Here is a 23603-nt window from a genome sequence, read left to right as displayed (position 1 = left end):
GTAAGAAATAATTTTTATCCTATGCATGCTTGAGTCCTGGTCATAATTGGTGCACATAAGTCCTATGAACATTGGCATGTGCAGAAAATACTGTAGTTATCAGATTACCTTTTCCGAACGTGTGTTTAGACTTATTTGTAGGCTTAAAAAAATAATTCTGGTTTTTCTTCTACCTGATGTGCTTTATATATCCATTGTGTTTTGCTTTCCCCATTTTTATTCCTCATGTTCATTTTTTATTCCACATTTCCCTTTTTGAAACATTCATAAATGCATATAACAAGAACAGTGACTGGGCCACTAGATTTTTATATGTGCTGATATGAGTCTATGGTTCAGGGTGAGTCAATTTGGCCAAGATAAAACACTTTTTCAAACCAATCATTTCAACTGTGGAGGTTGAGAGCTTCCTTAAGCAATATGATTTAATATGAAATAATATGTAAATATAAATTTAATAGGAATAATATGCAATTATAAATAATATGCAATAATATGATTGAGATGAGGTTGCCTTTATTTGCATTGTGGCTATGTAATTCGTTTAAAAACTTTGTTTAAAAATGACAGTTCTGCATTCTTTATATTGCGGCAACAACTAAAAAGAAAGCCCAAGAAGAAAAGTAGGCCAGATATTGTTCCCCATACTCCAGAATGGGGATGCCAAATAACAGTTTAATAAACTGCAACTTTATTTAACAAATAAATAAAGATCCGCAACTGGATAACTGCTGTTCTAAATTTCTCCATGTGTCAAACTAGACAAAATATGAGCATTGAAATTCCCACTGTTTCCTCTGCTGGGCTCAGCTAAATAACTGATGCTTGCATTTCACTGAAGGTCAGTTTTGAAAGCAGGCTGAGTTGTTCTTTCTCACCCAAGTGATCAGAGGGAAGAGGCTTCATGGGTGGAAATACTGCACTGATAGTATTTCCCTCTGAATGTGTTTTTATATGTCTTAACACTTAAAAATGTGGTCCTAGTTCAACACCAGCTTGTATTTCTGTCTCTCTATTTGGCCTTCTGGTCACAGTGGAATGGTTATGCTATTCAGTCAGATGAAATTAAATAGATGCATTTGATAGGGATATGCTTGTATCCAGATTAAGCTAGCATTCCCAAGTTCTCTTTGAAAACAATGGGATATGACTAAATCATGAATTGCTTTTCCTGTTGATTTCAGTGGGATTTATGTATCCCAGTTCATCATTCTTTCTGAGGCACAGTCCAATTCATATAATCCTAATAACAACTTCAGTAATGGGCATGTATAAAGTGGCATCCTGTCAAATAATTCTTATGAAACAGGTGGTTGATGAAGAGCTGGATATCTGTCTTATTTTTAAAGTAATTCTTTCCTTAGGGCAAGTCCAAAGTACTACCAGCATGTTCTGTCCTTGGTATTTGCAGTGAATGAGATGAATGAGAACCCCAGACTCTTTCCGAATGTCAGCCTCGGAGTCAAAATTTATGACAGCTTGCTAAATGCAAGAATGACTCATCAGAACACCCTGAAACTTCTGTCTGCCTCTGAAAAGACTGTTCCCAACTTCAAATGTGATAAACAAAATAATCTGATAGCTGTCATTGGAGGCCCTGACTCTGAAATCTCTCTTTACATGGCCACTCTCTTAAGCATCTACAAAATACCACAGGTAGAGTGAGCTGGCAGGCAATGAAACTTTTAATCATTTATATCATTTAGAATTATTTCTCTTTTATTTATTTTTGAAAGGTTTTTGTGAGCTAGCAAGAGATGTATCGGTAAGTTTGTAAATGTTTTTCTATGTTTTCAATTGTTCTTTTATGTTTTGTGTTACATTCAATTGTATTGTTTTATTGCTTTGTTGCTTGCTACATTGTGTGCCTTGTGGGCAATGAGAGCCAGTGTGGTGTAGTGGTTAAGAGCAGTGGACTCATAATCTGGTGAACCGGGTTCCCCTTCCCTCTCCTCCACATGCAGCTGCTGGCTGACCTTGGGCTAGTCACACTTCTCTGAAGTCACTCAGCCTCACTCACTTCACAGAGTGTTTGTTGTGGGGGAGGAAGGGAAAGGGGAATGTCAGCCGCTTTGAGACTCCTTAGGGTAGTGATAAAGTGGGATATCAAATCCAAATCCAAACTCTTATTCATGTTACCAAAGAAAGAAAGAAGTCCAGGGTCAGGAAAATTCAAATTGTCCAGTTCTTGTCACTATGTGCTTGTAAGGCAGGCAGTTTATTGTGATTTTATTTCCAAGATTAGCAACACACCTAAGAACATATTAACAACATTTCTGACATGCACAATTTTAAACAACTATAACAACACAACAACTATAACAACCTGCTGAAAGAGCAGGTCTGCAGAAATGCTATTGCTGGTAGTCCATGGAAAGCCACAAAACAGCATGATGTGAGGAGGGTGAGAGGTTGAGCAAGCCAGGATACATTGGAATTCTGAGCTGTTCACACTGCTGCCAATTGATCGCCACATGCCCAGTTTGGGCAAAGAAAAGAACTACAGATGTTAATACTATGAGAAACAAAGCTTGTAGTTATTAAACTATTTTGAATATCTACCATTTTAAAAATGCATCAGCATTTTTAGATTTAGTTAGCATTCCTTTTTTATCTTAGCAGATAATTACAATAAATCGTTGCATATTTATATTATTAGTGCAGACATATTTCAATTGAATTAACTACTTCTTTAACTGAATTTCATTTTCTTCCCCTTAGATTGCCTATTGTGTAATTGCTCCAGTGGTAGATGCTAAAAGTGAACTGCCTTCATTATACCGGATAGTTCCCAATGAAGAATATCAGTACACAGGGATTGTCAAGCTTCTTGGGCATTTCCAGTGGACATGGGTTGGGATCCTTACAATGGAGAATGATAATGGTGACAAATTTGTGCAGACTTTGATGCCCTTGCTTTTGAAGCATGGAATCTGTATAGCCCTCAATGGAAAAATACCAGCTATATCTAATGCTATAGATACGCTGAGCTCATTTGACATCATCCTGAACATGGCAAGTTATCTCTCCAACTCTGAAGTTCAGGTATTGGTTGTGAATGCAGAAAATCCCACCGTACCATCTTTGAACTGGACAATTTATTTATATGCAATGTTGAAAGGTATTACAGAGACATCAATATTTAAAGTGTGGATCTTTACAGCTCAGTGGGAATTCACATTAGAGACAATGCGCAGAACTTCTAAAATACAAGTCTTTGATGGTGCCTTGTCCTTTGCAATACACACAAATGAAGTGCCAGAGTTTAGAGAATTCCTTCAGACCCTACATCCTAATTCAGCTAAAGAAGATATTTTTCTCCATATATTCTGGGAACAGGCATTCAACTGCTTCTTTCCTGATTCTAAAACAGCCAAGGAAAGTGCTAGTGTTTGCTCTGGTAAAGAGAAGTTGGATAGCCTCCCAGGGACTCTCTTTGAAATGAGCATGATAGGCCAGAGTTACAGCATTTACAATGCTGTCCATGCAATAGCACATAGTTTACAGAAAATGGTTTCATCCAGGTCAAAACACTGCAAAGCAATGCCAGATGGAGCTAAATTGGATCTTACAAACCTGCAATATTGGCAGGTAATGTTTTACATGAAAAACAGTTCTTTTGCAATAGCTTTTCCGGTGTGTGGCGGCACTCAGTTTACAGAGTAAACCTACACACCACACACTTCATTTCTTTTCCTTGAATATGTTGATTCTCCACTCCCACCATTCCTGTATGTCTTTTCTCATGTGAAGGCACAGTGTGTGTGTGTGTGTGTGTGTGTGTGTGTGTGTGTGTGTGTGTAAGTCAAGATATTCCATGTGCTAGCTCTGGACTTGTTTCCCCACACTCTGGCTTCTTCCACTCTCTTTCTATGAACATTGTACATGTGACTACATATCAAACGAGTCACTCATCCAGGTCAAGGGTAGTACCTCTTGTACCTGCCCACCTTCCAGTGTGTGTGATTTTGCCCTGGCCTCCAGGGAGGAAGAAGCACTGATTTCCATGACAGTGAAGGGATGCTTCCCCCACCTAGCATTTATTGTTTGCTGGAGAAGGGATATACAGCAGGCTCAAAATGTTTTGTGTTACCCAAGCAGTATAATAGGGAATCTAAAAAATGGGATTTACATTCAGGTAAGAGGTTACAGTGTTGCAGCCTTAGTTTGGGTCCAACTCATATTTCAGATGTACAATCATTCTGACACTTTAAAACTTGACTTCCTTCCCCCTCTTTCTGCGGTTCCTTAAATTTATTTTTAATATCTTCTGCATATCCAAATTAACTTACTCACTTATTTATCTTCTTTAAATGTCAACACAGTTCTTGAGTGTCTTTCCATCCCCTCAAATACTACTGATGTCAACCTGGTTTCATTTTAGGTACCATTTAAAAACATGGATTTTCACCCTGACCTTTGGTACACTATGAATTCTAATGTTTAAGGCTAAGTGGAAGCTTTATTATTATTTAGTGATTATCATTATCTGTTTTAATTTTTATTGTAAGCTGGTCTGGGATCATGATCTAAGGAAGGATGGGATGAAAATTCAAATAATCATATAAAATATGCTTTTGTCTCTTTTCATTCTAGCTTCACCATTTCCTAAGGAGTATCTCATTTAACAATACTGGCGGAGAGACGGTGTCTTTTAATGAAAATGGTGAATTAGCATCTGGATTTGATATAATAAATTGGGTTACTTTCCCAAACCAATCTTTTTCAAAACTGAAGGTGGGAAGGATGGATCCATGGGCTGCTCTGGATCAAGAGTTCACTATTAATGAGGTTATCACATGGCATTACATGTTTAATCAGGTGAGACCCATGTATCGGTGCAGGAGGAAATATTACAGTGCCATTTAATATCTACATGAAGCCATTGGGGGCAGTCATTGGAGTTTCAGGGCGAGATGCCATCAGTATAGTGATGACACTCAGCTCTGTTTCCCCATAACATCTACATCAGGAGAGGCTGTGCAGTCCCTGAACCATTGCCTGGATGCAGTGGTGAAATGGATGGTGACAAACAAGCTGAGCATGAATGTTGGCAAGACGGAGGTGCTGTGGGTGAAGACCTCCCGTATCTGAGAAATTGGTCAGCTGCCTACCCTCAAAGGGGTTACACTGCCCCTGAAGGAGAAAGTTAACCCTTTAGTGGTGCCTCTGGATCGAGTTCTGTCACAGGAGGCTCAGGAGCCTCAGTGGCTAGAAATCCCTTTTACCAGCTACAGCTGGTTCAAGAGCTACAGCCAATCCTGGATCGGAAAAGCCTTGCCACCATAGCTCATGCACTGGTTACTTCAAAACTGGGTTACTGAAATGAACTCTATGAGGGGCTTCCCTCACACTTGATCTGGAAGCTGCAGTTAGTGGAGAATACTCCAGCATGATTGCTGACAGGAGGGAAGCATTGACAGCATGTTACACATGCGCTCAGAGATCTGCACTGGTTGCCTATTTTGTGCCAGGCCAAGTTTAGGGTGTTACTGGCTGGATCTATACAGACTGTAAAACTGCTATAAAAGAAATGTTATCTAGCTCTCAGTGCAATTTTACATTGATGATTTTACATGCATTTGTAACATTTTATACTGACCAGTGTGGATTAGTCCCCTGTTAGTATATAAAGCCCTTAACAACTTGGAACCAGCTTACCTATGAGATCACCTTACCCCATATGTGTCCACTCAGCTTATTTGATTGGCAGAATTGGCACTGCTACATGTGCCACATAATACCCATTCCTTGATCATTTAGTGTGGCAGCAGTACACTTTGGAACTCTCTGCCTATTGAGATCAAACAGGTATATTCACTGTACTCCTTTTGGTGTCTGCTAAAAACCTTCCTGTTAAGCAAGTCTACCTAGATGCTGATAAAGTTGAGGTAATTTTAATCTGTTTTAGTATTTAAACTTTTGTATGTCTTTAATTATGGTTGTAAGGACGCGGGTGGTGCTGTGGTCTAAGCCACAGAGCCTAGGGCTTGCTGATCGGAAGGTCGGCAGTTCAAATCCCCGTGATGGGGTGAGCTCCCGTTGTTCAGTCCCAGCTCCTGCCAACCCAGCAGTTTGAAAGCATGCCAAAAAGTGCAAGTAGATAAATAGGTACCACTCCGTCGGGAAGGTAAACGGCGTTTCCATGTGCTGCTCTGGTTCGCCAGAAGCAGCTTAGTCATGCTGACCACATGACCCGGAAGCTGTTTGCGGACAAACGCCGGCTCCCTCGGCCTATAGAGTGAGATGAGCACCGCAATCCCAGAGTCATCTGCGACTGGACCTAACGGTCAGGGCTACCTTTACGTTTAATTATGGTTGTAATTTCTTCCTCAATTTTATTGTCTAATCTTTCTGTAAACCGCTTTGAGGTGTGTGGTGTTTTGTTTTGTTTTGTTTTGTTTTGTTTTACAATCAAGTGGTGTATAGATTTTATGAAATAAATAAATCAAAATTACATAGGTAGCTTTTCCACCCTGAAGTGTGATTCATGTCAGCAGTGTTCTGGCTTGTCTGAAAGTTTCATATAAGCATCAACCATCAGAGTTATAAGTTTTGTTCTCTGTGGCCGTAACAATGACAAGGAAATTAGGTTGCATTATATAAGGTTTTCTGAAGGCTGCTGCCAGGTTATTTTGATATAACACATTATTCATGTGGCTGTCCTTGAAGAGAAGTGAGAAGCTTTAATTGCTTCAAAATGTGCTCTTTCCACGGGACTGGTTTTTTCTTGCTATTAACCAAATATATCAGAAATTAATTTTCCCTTTTCTTTTTATGGCTAGGTGCTACCTCTTGCCAAGTGTAATGAAAATTGCCCCCCAGGCTATAGCAGAAAAAAGAAAGAGGGGAAGCCATTTTGTTGCTATGATTGTGCTCCATGTCCAGATGGAAAGATTTCAGACCAAATGGGTAAGAGAAACAAAATGGTGAACATACTATGCAATATTAAAATATTAAGACCAACCTTGTTTCGCTGATAGTCTCTCAAATTCCTCCCCCATTTCCATCCAATAAATGTTAGGGGGGAAAGATATATTCTATTATTGGTAAATATTCCAAATCATTTTTCAGATACATGAATGTTTTGCTCTTTACAAAACAAGATATTTTCTGTGCACACTTAGCTTTGGTAACCAACTTAACTGCTAGCCAACTTCTGTCCCCCCCCCCTTGCATTGTAATGTGAAATTTACAAATGACTCCCTGCCCTTCTGGCCAAAGTGATTAGAATTTGCAGGGGCATCAACCTGCAGGAGTAGATTAAGCCGGCCAAATTGCCGAGTAACAGTTATTGAATGGTTCTGTTTGGGAAGTAAGAGATATTCACTTCCCTGCTTAATCCCTTGTAGTAGGATTTGACATCTGCAAATCCTATTGGAGCACTTACTGATATATACTTAGAAGTAAATTGGTTTTAAACACTTAGGGGGGATTATTAATCATCCCTATAGATGCCTTCAGGAGAATAAGATATTTCTGTATACATTTTCATACAGAAGCTGCAGATCTGGAAAAATATAATTGCACAGACAGGAACAGACACATAATTTGTTCTGTTTTTCAGATATAGATGACTGTTTCCAATGCCCAGAAGATGAATTTCCAAACAAGAACAGGGACCAATGCCTCCCCAAGTCCATGAACTTCCTCTCTTTCTCAGAACCTTTGGGCACCACTTTAGTTTTTTTTATATTGGCTGCTTCTTTCACCATAGTTTTGGTACTAGGAATTTTCATCAAGTACAAGAACACTCCCATTGTCAAAGCCAACAATCGAGCTCTATCATTCTTTCTCCTCATCTCCCTGTGCCTCTGCAATCTTTGTGCTTTACTATTCATTGGCCAGCCTCAGTGGGTTACCTGCTATTTATGTCAAACTGCTTTTGGCATCATATTTTCAGTAGCTGTTTCTTGTTTGCTGGCAAAAACAATCACTGTGGTTATGGCTTTCATGGCAACTAAGCCAGGATCCACAATGAGGAAATGGGTGGGGAGAAAATTGGCTATTTCTATTATTCTTGGCTGTTCTCTCATACAAGTCACTATTTGTAGTATATGGCTATCTACTGCACCCCCATTCCCAAATTTCAACATGAACTCTTTGGTTGAAGAAATCATAATAGAATGTAATGAAGGGTCAATCACAATGTTTTATTTTGTTCTGGGATACTTGGGATTTCTGGCTTTTGTCAGCCTCACTGTGGCTTTCCTAGCCAGAAAGTTGCCAGACAGTTTCAACGAAGCCAAGTTCATCACTTTCAGCATGCTGGTGTTTTGCAGTGTTTGGTTGTCCTTTGTTCCCTCTTATCTGAGCACCAAGGGGAAATACATGGTGGCTGTGGAGATCTTCTCCATCTGGGTCTCCAGTGCTGGGTTAGTAGGCTGTATTTTTGTTCCTAAATGCTACATAATTATTATGAGGCCTTCCCTAAACACCAAAGAGCAGCTAACAAGGAGGAATATGTAAGTGTATTCCTTCAATTGCAAGTAGTAAGTAAGTGTGTCTTATATTTGTGTAATGAATGCCTTATAAGTCTTTCCATGGTACTTTTAATGGAGGTTGACCCATTATGGCAAACAAGAATGAGGCCTCCCAATTGAAATGCCAAGCAAAATGTGTAAACATTATCACAAAATCTCAAAGACACACTCTTTCTTATTCCACATGTCTCTCCATAATCCATTTGAGCTGTTAGTCCCCCTCATCCCGCATACTGGTGAGTCAGCAATCTGCACCACACGGCCAAACTCGGTACAAAAACTTGCTTGCTGATCCATCTTTGCCTCTTCTCTCCTTAGAGAACAATGCCATCCTATCCATCACACATAGAAACCTAGTCTTAATGTTGCTAGTGCCTGCCATTTCTTGCCCATCATTGGAAGTCTCCTGATGCATGTGTGAGGCATGGTTCACCAATGTCTGAAACATCACTTTGTCAGAATACTTGAACAGACAAACATGGGTGGTCTAGGGAGAGGCTAAATCTGATAATCTTGATGTAGATTGTTTCCCCTTATTTGAACATATTAACAGGAAAGGGGTCTTCCCATAGCCCTCCACCTTCTCATTCTTTGTCATGGTTAAGATATTTCAATATTCAAGCAAAATAGTAATTTGGCACACTGGTTTGCTGTTATTATTTAATTTTGGAACTCTGCATTACTTTTTCTCTGTTACTTATATGTATTTTTCAATAAACAGATAATACAAAACATTGTTATAGTCAAGATTTCCCATCCATCTGTCTTCCGCCAGAAGAAACCAAGTAATAGTAAAGTTGTGTGTTAACAGAGTTACTGACTCTCTGTCATGTTGTCAGGCTGGCAATTTAGGCACTGAATCTAACCTTAGCAGTTGCACTGTTTGGGTGGACTCAGTGGGAAGAATAGTCTTGTTCTTCTATGTCCGCTTCCTCTAGTCAATGTTTAACTAAGAGGTATCAGATAAACACAGCTACTGGTGAACTTGATGTGGATATGAGTTTCTCCTCCTCCTCCTTCAGGTATTTAAAACATATATTTCATCCACAATCACACTGTAATACACTTTATTGTAATATGCTATATTGGAAGCCTCCCTGTGATTCTCAAATTTAATGAAATAATAATACAGTCGTACCTTGGTTGACAAACACCTTAGCAGTTGAACGTTTTGGTTGCCGAATGCCGCAAATCTGGAAGTGAGTGTTGTTGAGGTTTGTGAGAAACTGCAGCTTTGAAGTGGACAATTAGTGAGTTGGCAAGAAGCCGAATTAAGCAAGAGTACATGAGAAAGTCTGCTTGGAGATAGGGAAGCCTAGCAACAGGTGATGATTGGCTAAAAGTTTTCCCTTATAAGCAGCATGACACAGTAGTTTGGTGTTAGAGTTCAGAGGTTGGTGTGTAGAGTTTGAATTGAGTCTCTGTATATAGTAACTTGTACAAAACTGTGCTATACTCTGTATATAATGAATGCAAATACAAATCAAGTTACTGTTCAGCATGTTATGTTCCTGAGTTGTCATCCTGGACTACACAGACTAAGCAGCCAGTAGCAGAGAGTTTTGGTTGAGATCCATCAACAAGTGTTTCAGTTTGTGAATGTTCTTTTGGAAGCCAAATGTCTGATGGGGCTTCCGTGACTTCCAGTTGGCTGCAGGAAGCTCCTGCAGGCAATCAGAAGCCGTGCCTTCGAAGTCAAACGTTTTGGAAGTTGAACGGACTTCGGGAATGGATTCCATTCAGCTTCCAAGGTATGACTGTAATAGTAGTAGTAGTAGTAGTAGTAGTAGTAGCCTGGCAGGATTGCTTTGTAAGTATTGCTGAGATACAGTGGTACCTCGGGTTAAGAACTTAATTCGTTCTGGGGGTCCATTCTTAACCTGAAACTGTTCTTAACCTGAAGCACCACTTTAGCTAATGGGGCCTCCCATTGCTGCCACACCACTGCTGTGCAATTTCTGTTCTCATCCCGAGGTACTTAACCCGAGGTACAATTTCTGGGTTAGCAGAGTCTGTAACCTGAAGCGTCTGCAACCTGAGGTACCACTGTATATCAAACATATTTTCTTCTCTTCTTCTGATGCAAGTCATGTATTGTACAATGCAATACTCTTGGGAGATTATTCTGGAACCTTTAATTATCACAAATTTCTCAGGGACATCATCCATCTGCTCAAGCCTCCTATGGATTTCTGGAGCTCACAAGCAGAATCAATAACACAGTCTGAAAGTTGATAAAAAAATACCCAGTCCTATTAAGTGCTGGTGTGTTGGTTGGTGAACGGGCAGAGCTGCAGCTGCCCGCCTGATCTTCAGTGATGTATCCAGTCTGGTAGCTGATAATAGATCATTTCTGGGCATTCTTTTTGATGAATTCACCCAAGATGATAGGGGTATTTGCTTTTCTGCTTCTCATTTTGAGTCTCCCTCAACTTGACTGCAAGGCGCCAGCTCCTATGTGCACAATGATTGATCCATTCCTGGTCCCACACCAGTATTATAAGAAAGGGGATATAAACATTGACATGATTGCCTCACTGAACACCTTCATCTTTGATGAAATACCATTTAACAACCAGCCAACAACAAAGATGACAGATGAACTTATGTAAGGAATTATGTAAGGCTGAATAGAATCACATATGTTATACAAGCAGCAACATGATCAGAGAACAGGAGGGGTTTTTTTGTATTTAGGTTTAATAGCAGGTTTATTAAAATTGTGTATGGTTTTTCCTTTACATGATGTGCTTGACATGTCTGTGATTTTTTTTTTGCTTACCTTGCTTTCTTATTCTTCATGACCACTCTATATTCCACAGTTTCCTCATTCACCTCATATTATTTAATGGCCTTCACAATCCCTTCCTATTTCTTTTAATAAGTATTACAAAACATTGATATGAAATTAAAAAGCAGGGTATAATAGAAGAAGTTTTTAGAAGGGTGAGACAAAAGAAAGGAAGGTATCATTACATATAGATGGATTAATTTAAATCAGTTATAAGGGGTTATTTCATCTGACATTTTTATTCCAAAATTGAATGGGAAAGGCACATCTCTCCATAAACCTGTTTTGAAGATTATATTTTATAGTATTTCTATTGTATGTCAGCTTTATCACCATAATATTATCTCAGTTTTCTTCAGCCATTCTATAGTTATGGGGGAATTCTCCATTGCTGGGCTATACATAGTTTTACCATTGTCAAAATGTTTATTGCTAGTTGTAGATCAGCATTTATAACTTCAGAATGCATGCAAAGGAGGACTGTTTTGGGGGATCATGGTAATACATAATCATGCAGAATTGTAGCCTCCAAATGTATTGTTTTAACACAGTTCCGAAATATGTATAAAGTCTGTAGTAGTTCTTTTACATCTCCAACAATACATATTTTGACTGCATCTTTTGCTCAGTTTATGTTGAGAAAGATACCATTGAAATATTTCCTTATTTTTCCCCTTTCAATTAATGCACTCTAGCATAGCTGGAATATTTTTAAATACCAAGCAACCTTCTGCCTGTGACATTGTTAAACTGAATTGCATTATACACCATTTCTATTTCTTCTTATTTGATGGTTGTGTTTCTGCTCTTTTTATCTGGGAGATACATATTTTGTACGAACATCTTTTCTATCAATATGTGACAAAAGATTCTCAAATGGGATTTAGGGATAGGGTATTCCATGCTTTATCTGCAGTTGTTCCATTATGGAACCAATCCTCTGCACAAGAAGCTGGCATAAAGCACACCAATGTAAATTAAGCCAGAATAAAGTTCTGTGCTTAAAACTGGTGGTGCAAAAACAAGCCTTTAAAAGAGGTTTCTATGCTGGGTTTCCAGGTTATGTGACCAATCAGAAAGGACCTAGGATCTAGCCTCTACACTCCCCACAATCCTACCTATTCCATATTTGCAAAACACTTCTTTTGGATACTTGCAATGACCTTGGTTCAGTCAGCTAAGCCCTGCTGGAATAAGCCAGTTACACTGACATATCTTTGGCTGAGCTGGGGTTGTTGGGGACTTAATATTCGTGAGCTAGGAATCAGCTCATGAGCCCAAAATCATGAAAATGAGAGATTTCTGATTTTACATGGCATTAAACACAGGCACAGCTGGCAGTGTAAGTCCTAGAAAAGGGGCATCCTGGGAGAATACCATGGCAAGACCAGGGAGGGAGTGGACTTAGCCTGGATTCTAAACCCTTTCAGCTAAGTTATGTGACCAGCAAATCCTGCATGAAACAATATTTTAAAAGCTTGTTTTTCTTCTACCAGGAACAGCCCCACTGCTACACAGTGTTTGAAACAGGTGTAACTTTGCTTAATTTACTTATACCAGCCAGGGCTGGATTTGGGTTTGATGAGGCCCTAAGCTACTGAAGGTAATGGGGCCGTTTATATGCCCAGCTGTCCTTTGTCAACACAAATTGCCACTGTTTTTTGTGTTGAATATATGCTATATGGTAATTTATGGACCTGATATGTATTTAAAGCCATTTGCACATAACAAAAAATGTATTTTATCAAAGTAATTGTTGAACTGAAATACAATTAAGAAGTATATTAATAGTGAAATGCAATAAAGAAGAAGTATATGGGGGGGGACCCAAGAGAGTGGGGCGCTAAGCTATAGCTTGTTTGGCTTATACGTAAATCTGGCACTGACGCCAGCTAACATCATCATCATCATTTACCCACCCTTCACCCAAAGCTCCCAGGGTGAGTTACAATAGTAAAACACAACATTAAGAACAGTATAAAACAATATACAGGAGCAAAAATAAGTTGGGTCCTAAAAATATACATCTCAGGTGTCAAAAGCCAGGGTAAAGAGGTGCATTTTGGCATTGACCAGAAACTGTGTAATGAAGGTGCCAGACACACCTCTGTGGGGAGGGAGTTCCGTAGTTTTTAGATTTTCAGCTTTTAGATTTCCATATATAGGGCTAAACCATTGTTTAAATATTGTTTTTTATTTATTTATTTTAGATAAGGCCTTGTCAAATGCATTTTTGCCCAAAACACAATGGGCACACTGAATAAATAAATGACTCAACCCTGTTCTGAAAAGCATGGTTGATCCTTTATTACTAATAATAACACATATGATACAATTCTTTTCTTTAGGACAAAGTCTAAGAACTACCAGCATATCCTGTCTCTGGTTTTTGCAGTGAATGAGATAAATAAAAACCTGAAGACCTTACTAAACATAAGCCTTGGCTTTCACATTTATGACAGTTATTTAAATGCAAGAATGATCCATCAGAATACTTTGAAACTTCTTTCCAGCCAGAAAACAATTGTTCCCAACTTCAAATGTTTTAAGCAAAAGAATATGATAGCTGTCATCGGAGGACTTAGCTTTGAAATTTCCTTTTACATGACTACTCTTTTAGGCATCTACAAGATTCCACAGGTAGAACAAATCACCTGACCATATAAGTTTTCCATAGATTGTATTATGTTTATCCAATAAAATATGATAGTGAACTATTTATCCTTCACAAATAGCTTCATTTCAGATGGTTTGTGGACTTGTTGCAGGGTCACTGAAGAAGATCTTATTGTATTGAGTGGTTGATTGGGCAAGCTTCTTGATGGTCTTCAATTCCCATCAGCTCCAATGAGCTTTGCCAATAGACAGGGATATGGTAGTTATATTGCAACAATTCTGGAGGATCATAGACTCCCTATCTCTGGGCTACAAAACATGCTCCCTCTAGTATCCTTAATCCAAACCATGTAGGGCTCTAATGGTAAGCACCAGCACTTTGAACTGTCCTTGCGACAATTTATTATCATGCAATTCCATATATGCAGCATATGTGTTCATATATTCAATTTTTGCCAAGATTAGTAGCATAACTGCTGCTTTTACTGCTAAGTAGTGTTAGGAACTAAGACAATGTGGGAAGGTGTATGAAATGCTTACTTCCTATGGCAGAGAGTCACAATTTTTGATACATAGAGAACCTGCAAACTGTCAGGGACATGGCAGTTTGATCCTTCCAGGGAGGAGGATGACAGTTTAGAATTACAACAGGGGTTTGAGGGAGGTCACAGCTCAGAGGCAGATGAGGGGAAAGCCGCCCAGAGTGACTGGGGAAACCCAGCCAGATGGGCAGGGTATAAATAATAATAATAATAATAATAATTATTATTATTATTATTATTATTATTATTATTATTATTATTATTATTATTAGAGGCTGGGTGCTATAGCCTCTCTCTGTAAATACTGAATCAAAAGTGGACGGTAAGAAACATTTCCTTGTCTTTGTACGTTCCTGGCAACCAGCCTTGGGAGCTGCTGGCAGCAGCCTGACACAAACTAATCAACATTTCACATGCATGCCACAAACAAAAAGATAGAGTATGAATTTCTGAAAGAATGACATTTAGCATAAAATGAACTGAAATAATCTAGTGCTCTGCAATTAAACTACAGAACGAATTCATGAATTATGTGTATACAAAAATGAGAGCAGGAAGTCTGGCAACAAGGAAGGGGAAAATGTGGTGCTATTACATTATTAATCTAATTGCATAATGTCATTGTATGATTATTTTTTGATGAATGTATAATTTTTATTTGGCTTAGATTGCCTACTGTGTGAATGCTCCAGAGATGGATGATAAAAGCCAGCTCCCTCCATTCTACCGGATGGTGCCCAATGAAGAGTATCAGTATGCAGGGATTGTCAAGCTTCTTCTTCATTTCCAATGGACGTGGGTTGGGATCATCACAATGGAGAATGATAATGGAGAGAAATTTCTGCAGACTTTAATGCCAATGCTTTTGAAGCATGGAATCTGCACAGCCCTCAATGAAAAAATACCAGCCACAACTCATGCTGTAGAGACGTTGAGTTCATTTGACTCTATCCTGGACAAGGCCAGTTATCTATCCAATTCTGAAGTCAATGTATTGATAGTAAATGCAGAAACTGGTGTCATGACATATTTGACATGGGTAATGCTTATATATGCAATGCTGAAAGATATAAAAGTGACATCCATCAGTAAAGTGTGGATAACAACGGCCCAGTGGGATTTCTCAGCTGACGTGATGCACAGGGCTTTTGACATACAGGTGTTTCATGGTTCATTATCTCTTGCAATACACTCAAATGAAGACTTGGGTTTCAGAAAATTCCTTCAGGTCTTACATGCTAAGACATCCAAAGACAATGATTTTTTGAGGATCTTCTGGCAGCAAGCATTCAACTGCTCATTTCCTGATTCTAAGGAGGAAGAGATGAGATCAGTTACTTGCACTGGTGAAGAGAAGCTGAACAGTCTCCCGGGGACTCTCTTTGAAATAAGTATGACTGGCCAAAGCTACAGCATCTACAATGCAGTTCATGCCATAGCACATAGTTTACAGAAAATGTACTCATCCAGGCAAAAACACAGAGCAATGTTGGACAGAAGTAGATTGGATCTTCCAGAAGTGCAACCTTGGCAGGTAATTTTCATATGAAAACTAGCTCTCCTAGTTTGTTGTGTGATGACACACAATTCAGGAAATCCAGATCCATGCACTATGTTCCTTATTCCTTGAATACACTGGTCACTCCTGTTTCCAGATCTCTTTCCTTACCTGCCACCTGAAAGCACAGCAGAAGTCATCACTCTGTTGAAGGTTAACACATTTCCCCCCTCAAAAGTTATTGATGCTAATCAATGAAGATTCAGGAATTGGATGTTACTATAGGTTGATGAATGAAGAAAGATGTGTTGAGAGAGAATAAGAAAAAGAGCTCATATCATATTGCCATGTCGATGCTGAAAGCGTCTTCTAAAGACACATCTCTGTAAAGTTACATTTTAAGTGTATGAATAAGGAGGGTTAATGTTTGGCATCTGATATATGCTGGATGGGATGGATTTTATAAGTGAATGAGCTATTCTCGAAGTAAACATTTCTGAAATGAAGTGGGAGAATAATGTTTAATAGCTTTTTCATGGACATTGGAGGAGGTGGGAGTGGAGAAAGAAGAGCTGAAATCAGTGGGCCATTGGGTAGGGCACTGAACATTCCTAAGAATTTTGGGTTGAGTTTCCATTTTCTTAATACAAAAACACTTGTTTTGTAACAGGTGTTTTTTTTTTTTTTTAAAGGCACACATTATGACAACTTTCCCTTTCTTTCTTGCATTTCATTCTGGTTGACATAGTTTGGCTCCCACAATGCACCCTTGGAGCTGTTCCCAGAGTAAAACTCTATTTTTTAAAACCAGTTAATAAAGTGGTGGTCTTTTATTAAGCCAATTCCCACTCCACTTCTGATCTTGCTCTGCATGGCATGCTTTGCAGCCTGGGGTTGAAGCCCCAACAACCATCTGCCTTAAGAACAAATTGCCGTCCACATGCAGTGTCCTGTGCATGACAACATGGAGGGTGGGGCAACTGAGTGCATTTAGGCCCAGAATGCTCCTGCTGTCATTCTTCTTTTTGCCATTTCACATACTGACCTTCCCTGCAGTGTGGCTAGGGTGGTCACTTTAGGACAAAGTAGGATTTTTTTTGTTCCTTATTAAGCAATCTATCACTTTGCAGAGAAGACAGGATCTTCTCCATCTGTTCATACCTCCTTTGGACCTAGGTGATGTGGAATGTGTTTCTGCCCCCTGAAAGGTGGGTATGGTAGGCAGAGCATCCCCTTCTGTAGAAATTATTATTTTTTAGTTTGGGCCCAGTTCTCCAATCTGTTAAAATCATTCTGAATCATGATCCTGCCTTCTGCAGCATTAGCTATCCCTCCCACTTTGGTGTCATCTGCAAATTTGATGTTTTGTTTTTGCCTTTGCCACTTTTCATTCTAGCTTCATTCTCTCCTAAGGAGTACCTCATTCAACAATGGTGCTGGAGACACTGTTTCTTTAAATGAGAATGGTGAATTGGCAGCGGGATTTGATATTATAAATTGGGTTACCTTCCCAAACCAATCTTTTTCACGGGTGAAAGTGGGAGAAATCGATCCATACACAACACAAGGTCAAACATTCACCATTAATGAAGGGGTTGTCATCTGGCACAACACATTTAATCAGGTAGGATAAAAATAAAGGTAAAAGAGAAAATATTACAAAAAGATACTTGGTTATGCCTATGAGAGAACCTGAAGAATGATTTATAAAGGAAATCTTATTAATTGAAATTAATATTATTGTTATTTTATCACTATTTACAGGATCCGAAAACTTCTAGCTTGCAGACCTAATTTTGCCCATGAAGCCATTCCTCACTAATGATACCACACCTATTCTACATTATGTCAGATGTGATGTCAGGTCAGGGACTGATGTGGCTACAAAGGAACAGTTAAGATTGTAAAGTCAGCTACCAGCTGTTCCTTTTCTTGAGCAAGCCACACTGTCTGTTGGCTGATGGGCAGTGGGATCATGCCTTGGTCAAGTGCACAACACTGTTTGCACTGAAACTACTTGCTAACAACTACTTTTCCTCTCTGTTTTAGCAGCAATTTCAGCGGGAAACAGTTTGGGCCAAGAGGTAAAGGAAGCAATTATATTTATACAAGTACAGTGGTACCTCAGGTTACATACACTTCAGGTTACAGACTCTGCTAATCCAGAAATAGTACCTCGGGTTAAGAACTTTGCTTCAGTATGAGAACAGAAATCGTGTGACAGCGGCGCAGCAGCAGCATGAGGCCCCATTAGCTAAAGTGGTGCTTCAGGTTAAGAACAGTTTCAGGTTAAGAACGGACCTCCAGAACGAATTAAGTACTTAACCCAAGGTACCACTGTAGTATCATTTCCAGAATTCTTCAAGTTAATAGTGCTTCATTAAGGAATAATTGAATGAGAGAGATTGTGCATATCTACTGTCATTTCTTGGATGACTTGCTCCAAAAGGAGCCACTACTCAGTGATCCTTAGAATTGTACAAGTAGAGTATTTTCATTGGACTGTTTGGATGCTGAAGATTATTAATAATGATACAGCATGTGATAAGCTTCTTCAAAATGTGAGTCCCATTGTTACTGAGTATGAAGTCAATAACCTCCTCGTAGGGAATTTATTTTAAAAGTCTCTTTTTTTATAAATATTTATTAAGTTTTCCAATTTTATGCAAACACAAAAAGAAAAAGAAAAAGAAAAATATTAAAAACAAATCAATTTCAATAACAATTTTTCAGTAACGTGTTTCTTTGACTTCCTCATACCTCCCGTTCTTGTTTTCTAGTTCAAATTGTTAATCCAGCAAATCCTAATCTCTTAACATTCCTTTTAACTAACACCTTATTTTCCAATCAACTTTTTAAATTTTATGACTTAAACAATTTTAATCCCAGTTATCTTTATCATAACAGCTAGAGACCACATAAGTTCAATCCAGCATCTTTTCAGAGTTCATTAATTTTGTAGTATTTCTGTAAATAGTCCTTGAATTTCTTCCAATCTTCTTCTGCCGACTCTTCTCCCTGGTCGCGGATTCTGCCGGTCATTTCTGCCAGTCCCATACAGTCAATCAACTTCATCTGCCATTCTTCCAGAGTGGGTATTTTAAAAGTCTCAAAATGTTATGCCAAAAGTAGTGCTCACAATTCAGTGAACTAGGTTCACGTTCCTTCATTATAGGATAACATCTCTGGTTAAAACTTCTTGGAATTTACTTACTGAGATTCATGACTATGACATCTACTCCAAATGTGACAGTCAAGTGTGGTTTGCTTAGTTAATCCAGGCTCAGAATCACCCAGCTTCTGAGCAACTCAGTCAAGAGCACTAACAACGATCATAAGATCATAACTATTTTCAAAGCCATTATGTTCTGTACAGAAGCATTCCTTTAAAATGGTTGACTCCTTTAAAGTAGCTGATTTTTTTTGTAATGCAAACTTAGCTATGTCTACTCAGATATAATTCCCATTTAGTTCAAGGTGTCTCAGGAATTTGTAAATAGAACTGCAGCCTTAGAAACCTCATGGCCCATGATAAGCAACACCATAGTATTAATTTATTGATTAGATACCAAAGCAATTATTCTCCTCTTTTTGTGGATAGATCCTGCCAACTGCCAAGTGTAACGATAATTGCCTTCCTGGATACAGCAGAAAAAAGAAAGAGGGGAAGCCATTCTGTTGCTATGATTGTGTACCATGTCCAGATGGGAAGATTTCGGACCAAAAGGGTAGGAAACAATATGTTCAATTTCGTGAGCATAAATTTTTCTTTATTTTTCTTCTGCCTCCGGTTCATCTCTCCCAAAAGAATGGTGATGATCCAGTTAGAACACAAATTGATAATTTGTTATACACAGTACAAATGTATTGAATAAACAACCAAACTTCTTACCCCTGTATGTTAGCGAAAAAACCCTGTATGTTCAAAATAAGCCTCATACATCAAATATATAGTGATTTATTTCCATTTTTACTGTACTGTTGTACAATGTGATTATGCCTCCACCAGCTAAGCAATAAAGGATTTGAATTTGATTAATATTAGAACCATCGTAGCAGTAATTGATCAATTTTGCTTTTTTTTCATTCCATCAAGTTTATAAATATTATTTTATAAGTCTGAGGAATGATAATAAATATCCCTTTTGACACATGCATTTCTGATGTATCATGTGCAGCTCAAGAACAATGGTGTTTACAACGTTAGCAGCGAACACCATGAACGTTAGAAGGGTCTTTTTTAATATATATATATATATATATATATATATATATATATATATATATATGTTGAAGTGGTCCTAAGAATAGACTGAGCAGACCACTAGTGGATCATGTTGTCTGCTTGTGTTTGAGAAAAAGATGTAGAGTTTTTTGTTATACATATGTATTGCCCCTTACATGAGGGTTCAGTTGTGGTGGTCCACACATAAACAAAAAAATAAATAAAGCCAAGAATGCCCTGCAAGGTGGAGTGCTGTTTACCTGTCTATGGGAAGGTGGCATGAGGGCTCCAGCAGCATCATAGAGACCTCACCCCTGACTTCCTCTAGACTGGTAAGTGAGGTACCAGGCTTCAAAGAGGAGGCACAAGGACTCTATTACACTTCTAGAGCCTTTATGCCTCCTTCTCAAAGTCCAGTGCCTCACTTACCCAGTTTTGGGAACACAGCACAAGGGCTCTGGTATGTTGCCAAAGCCCCCACCTTGCCTTCTCAAAGTCAAGTAAGCTTATGATTGCAGCTGTGGGTGAGTGGCGTGGAGAAAATACATAAAGGGAGAGTGACTTGTCTCCACTCTCCATTTATTTATTATTCCCCAACCACGCAAAGCTGCAATCACATTAGTATACTAAGTGTAAGATGTGAATTGCCTACATATGCTTAGGGGCTGTACAACTCCCTTCACCATAAGGCTCAGGTTCTGTCCCCCAAAGGGATGCTAGATACAATAAAGGGAGTAATAAAGGGAAACAGCCAGAGATCCACTGTATCCTAAGCTGGATACATCCTGCCTGACCTTGCAATAGGTTTGCCATCTACACAATCACTCTCAGTTGACATTTTTGCATTAGAGTTTGCTATAGTATTTCTGAGATGAAATTGGTGTCATGGACCCAGGAAGAATACACACACACACACACACACAGTGGTACCTCGGGTTACATACGCTTCAGGTTACATACGCTTCAGGTTACAAACTCCGCTAACCCAGAAATAGTACCTCGGGTTAAGAACTTTGCTTCAGGATGAGAATAGAAATCGCGCGGTGGTGGCACGGCAGTAGTGGGCGGCCCCATTAGCTAAAGTGGTGCTTCAGGTTAAGAACAATTTCAGGTTAAGAATGGACCTCCGGAACGAATTAAGTACGTAACCAGAGGTACCACTGTATATATATATAGAGAGAGAGAGGGAGTATGTAAACAACTTTTGGGATGGGAATGCAATCTTTCTGATTACTAATTATTGAGGGATTCCCCCCCCCTCTGTTTTTCAGACATGGATAACTGTTTCCAGTGCCCAAAAGATCAATTTCCAAACAGTAACAGAGATCAATGCCTCCGCAAGCGACCAAACTTCCTCTCTTTCACAGAAGCTTTAGGAATCTGTTCAGTTTTTTTCAGCTTGTCTTCTTCTTTCATCACAGCTTTGGTGCTAGGAATTTTCATCAAGCACAAGAATACTCCCATCGTCAAAGCCAACAATCGGGAACTTACATATTGTCAGCTAGTCTCCCTATTGCTCTGCTTCCTTTGTGCCTTGCTGTTCATTGGTCGGCCCAATGCAGTAACGTGCTACTTAAGACAAATTTCTTTTGCCATCATTTTCTCAGTGGCTGTTTCTAGCATATTGGCAAAAACGATAACTGTGGTTGTAGCTTTCATGGCCACCAAACCGGGATCTAGAATGAGGAAATGGGTGGGGAAAGGTTTGGCCAATACTGTTCTTCTCAGCTGCTCCTTTATCCAAACCATTATTTGTGCTGTATGGCTCAGTACCACTCCTCCATTTCCAGATTTTGACATGGACTCTATAGCTGAAGAAATCATAGTGGAATGCAATGAGGGATCCATCACAATGTTTTATTGTGTTCTGGGATACCTTGGATTTCTTGCCAGTATCAGCTTCACTGTGGCTTTCCTAGCCAGGAAGTTGCCAGACAGTTTCAATGAAGCCAAGTTCATCACTTTCAGCATGCTGGTGTTTTGCAGTGTTTGGTTGTCCTTTGTTCCAGCATACCTGAGCACTAAGGGCAAATACACAGTGGCTGTGGAGATCTTCTCCATCCTGGCCTCAAGTGCTGGATTACTTTGTTGTATCTTTGCCCCCAAATGCTACATAATTATCCTGAGGCCTTCCTTAAACAGCAGAGAACAGCTAATAAAGAGGAATATATAGGAACTCAAGTGTTAGGATAGTTATTCTTGCACTGTTATTCAGTTGTGAACATTAATCTAAACAAACCCTTAAAACATATTTCCTGGCTCTTGCATTTTCAAGTCTCATTTTATTTTCACACAGTTCTGCACTTTCAATGTACCGTATTTTTTGCTCTATAAGACTCACTTTTTCCCTCCTAAAAAGTAAGGGGAAATCTGTGTGCGTCTTATGGAGCGAATGCAGGCTGCGCAGCTATCCCAGAAGCCAGAACAGCAAGAGGGATTGTTGCTTTCACTGCACAGCAATCCCTCTTGCTGTTCTGGCTTCTGAGATTCAGAATATTTTTTTTCCTTGTTTTTCTCCTCCAAAAACTAGGTGCGTCTTGTGGTCTGGTGCATCTTATAGAGCGAAAAATACGGTAGTTTATATTGAACACCCAAAATATATTACACATGTATTACACATATATAATTAGACTTTGTATTTCTTAAGATGGTCAGGTTTCAATGCTCTGTTCAGATTGTACATCACAGGATGTTTTGTGAAGCAGGTCATTATATTCTTTGGTAATAACTGAATGGGCAGCAAAAACAATGGTGTTGCATACAAGAAACAAGAGACCCCAATGACAGGTTTCACATTTTTTTTATAGATTCAATTACATACCTTAATGTCCCAGCTATGTAAAGATTACAGGCCAATTAAGAAACCTCCACCAGACACTTTTCAAAGGCTTTCTATTATACATATCTGTTTCTGTGTAGCCCTCCCCAGTTCATTGTGTTCTCTTCAACTTTTGACACCCTGGCTCACCCACAACTTTGTGTGAAGCTTGTGGTGGACAGAGTTTCCTGGTGTCAATAATAGAATAAAATTAAAACATAAAAAATAGGGGTTCTGTTTTTTTGTTTTTTTCCTAAAAGATATTCTAAAAACAATTAAAAACGTCTTTTAAAAAGTTACATACTCTGCCTGGAATATTTTTCAACTTGTTGACACATTCTAATGCCAAGAAGAGAATGTTTTCTGGTGAATTCCCTTCCTGTTATTAAATCAATATGACAAAATGTCAAAGTCATGCTAAGCCTGTTTTGATAGCTAAAGGCAAGTTGTTCAGAACTAACTATGAGAAAGAGATCATATGGAGGCTCCAGTAGGAAAATGGAAAATAATTTATTAACAAGTTGATTTAGAGTAAATCAGGGCATTAATTGGAACACATGATTTCTTTGTAAACCATGCTGAGAGGCAGTAAACATGTTTTTTTCAGGTTTTTTCCTGATGCAAGTAAAA

At 38.9% G+C, this 23603-nt stretch overlaps 3 protein-coding genes across 6 annotated transcripts in view; all 3 read left to right on the top strand.

Annotated features, from left to right (window-relative positions):
- Window positions 1-23603, top strand: part of LOC310746579 (vomeronasal type-2 receptor 26-like) — a 239622-nt gene that overhangs the window by 21554 nt on the left and 194465 nt on the right. The gene's annotated exons all lie outside the window — the stretch shown is intronic.
- LOC310746582 (vomeronasal type-2 receptor 26-like) lies at window positions 1027-15237 on the top strand. Of its 2 annotated transcripts, XM_083580490.1 has the most exons (5): window positions 1027-1765; window positions 2722-4821; window positions 6786-6912; window positions 7568-8900; window positions 8975-9215. In XM_083580490.1, the coding sequence occupies exons 2-4, from the start codon at window positions 4747-4749 to the stop codon at window positions 8467-8469; spliced, it is 1104 nt and encodes a 367-aa protein (XP_083436616.1). In that variant the 5' UTR covers window positions 1027-1765; window positions 2722-4746; the 3' UTR covers window positions 8470-8900; window positions 8975-9215. The 2 variants fall into 2 exon arrangements, 1 of the variants encoding a protein (XP_083436616.1); XR_014540759.1 differs by lacking the exons at window positions 1027-1765; window positions 2722-4821; window positions 7568-8900; window positions 8975-9215 and adding an exon at window positions 15100-15237 and having other exon boundaries at window positions 6838-6912.
- Window positions 10949-22328, top strand: LOC310748570 (vomeronasal type-2 receptor 26-like; the record flags this gene model as incomplete). The annotated part of the gene is made up of 6 exons (XM_083584422.1): window positions 10949-11091; window positions 13623-13914; window positions 15100-15966; window positions 17327-17554; window positions 19532-19658; window positions 21427-22328. The coding sequence occupies 6 exons, from the start codon at window positions 10949-10951 to the stop codon at window positions 22326-22328; spliced, it is 2559 nt and encodes an 852-aa protein (XP_083440548.1).

This window comes from Podarcis filfolensis, assembly GCF_964270895.1.
Source record: "Podarcis filfolensis genome assembly, chromosome: 13".
NCBI lineage: Eukaryota > Metazoa > Chordata > Lepidosauria > Squamata > Lacertidae > Podarcis > Podarcis filfolensis.
Note: the sequence above shows the minus strand (reverse complement) of the source record. Positions and strands in the feature narration are given on the sequence as shown.

Excerpts from the sequence above, each read along its gene's own strand:
- LOC310746582 (XM_083580490.1), top strand. The coding sequence starts at position 4,747 with ATGGATCCATGGGCTGCTCTGGATCAAGAGTTCACTATTAATGAGGTT. Across the intron at positions 4,822-6,785 it reads GGCATTACATGTTTAATCAG|GTGCTACCTCTTGCCAAGTG; the intron begins GTGAGACCCATG and ends TTTTATGGCTAG. Across the intron at positions 6,913-7,567 it reads AAAGATTTCAGACCAAATGG|ATATAGATGACTGTTTCCAA; the intron begins GTAAGAGAAACA and ends TCTGTTTTTCAG.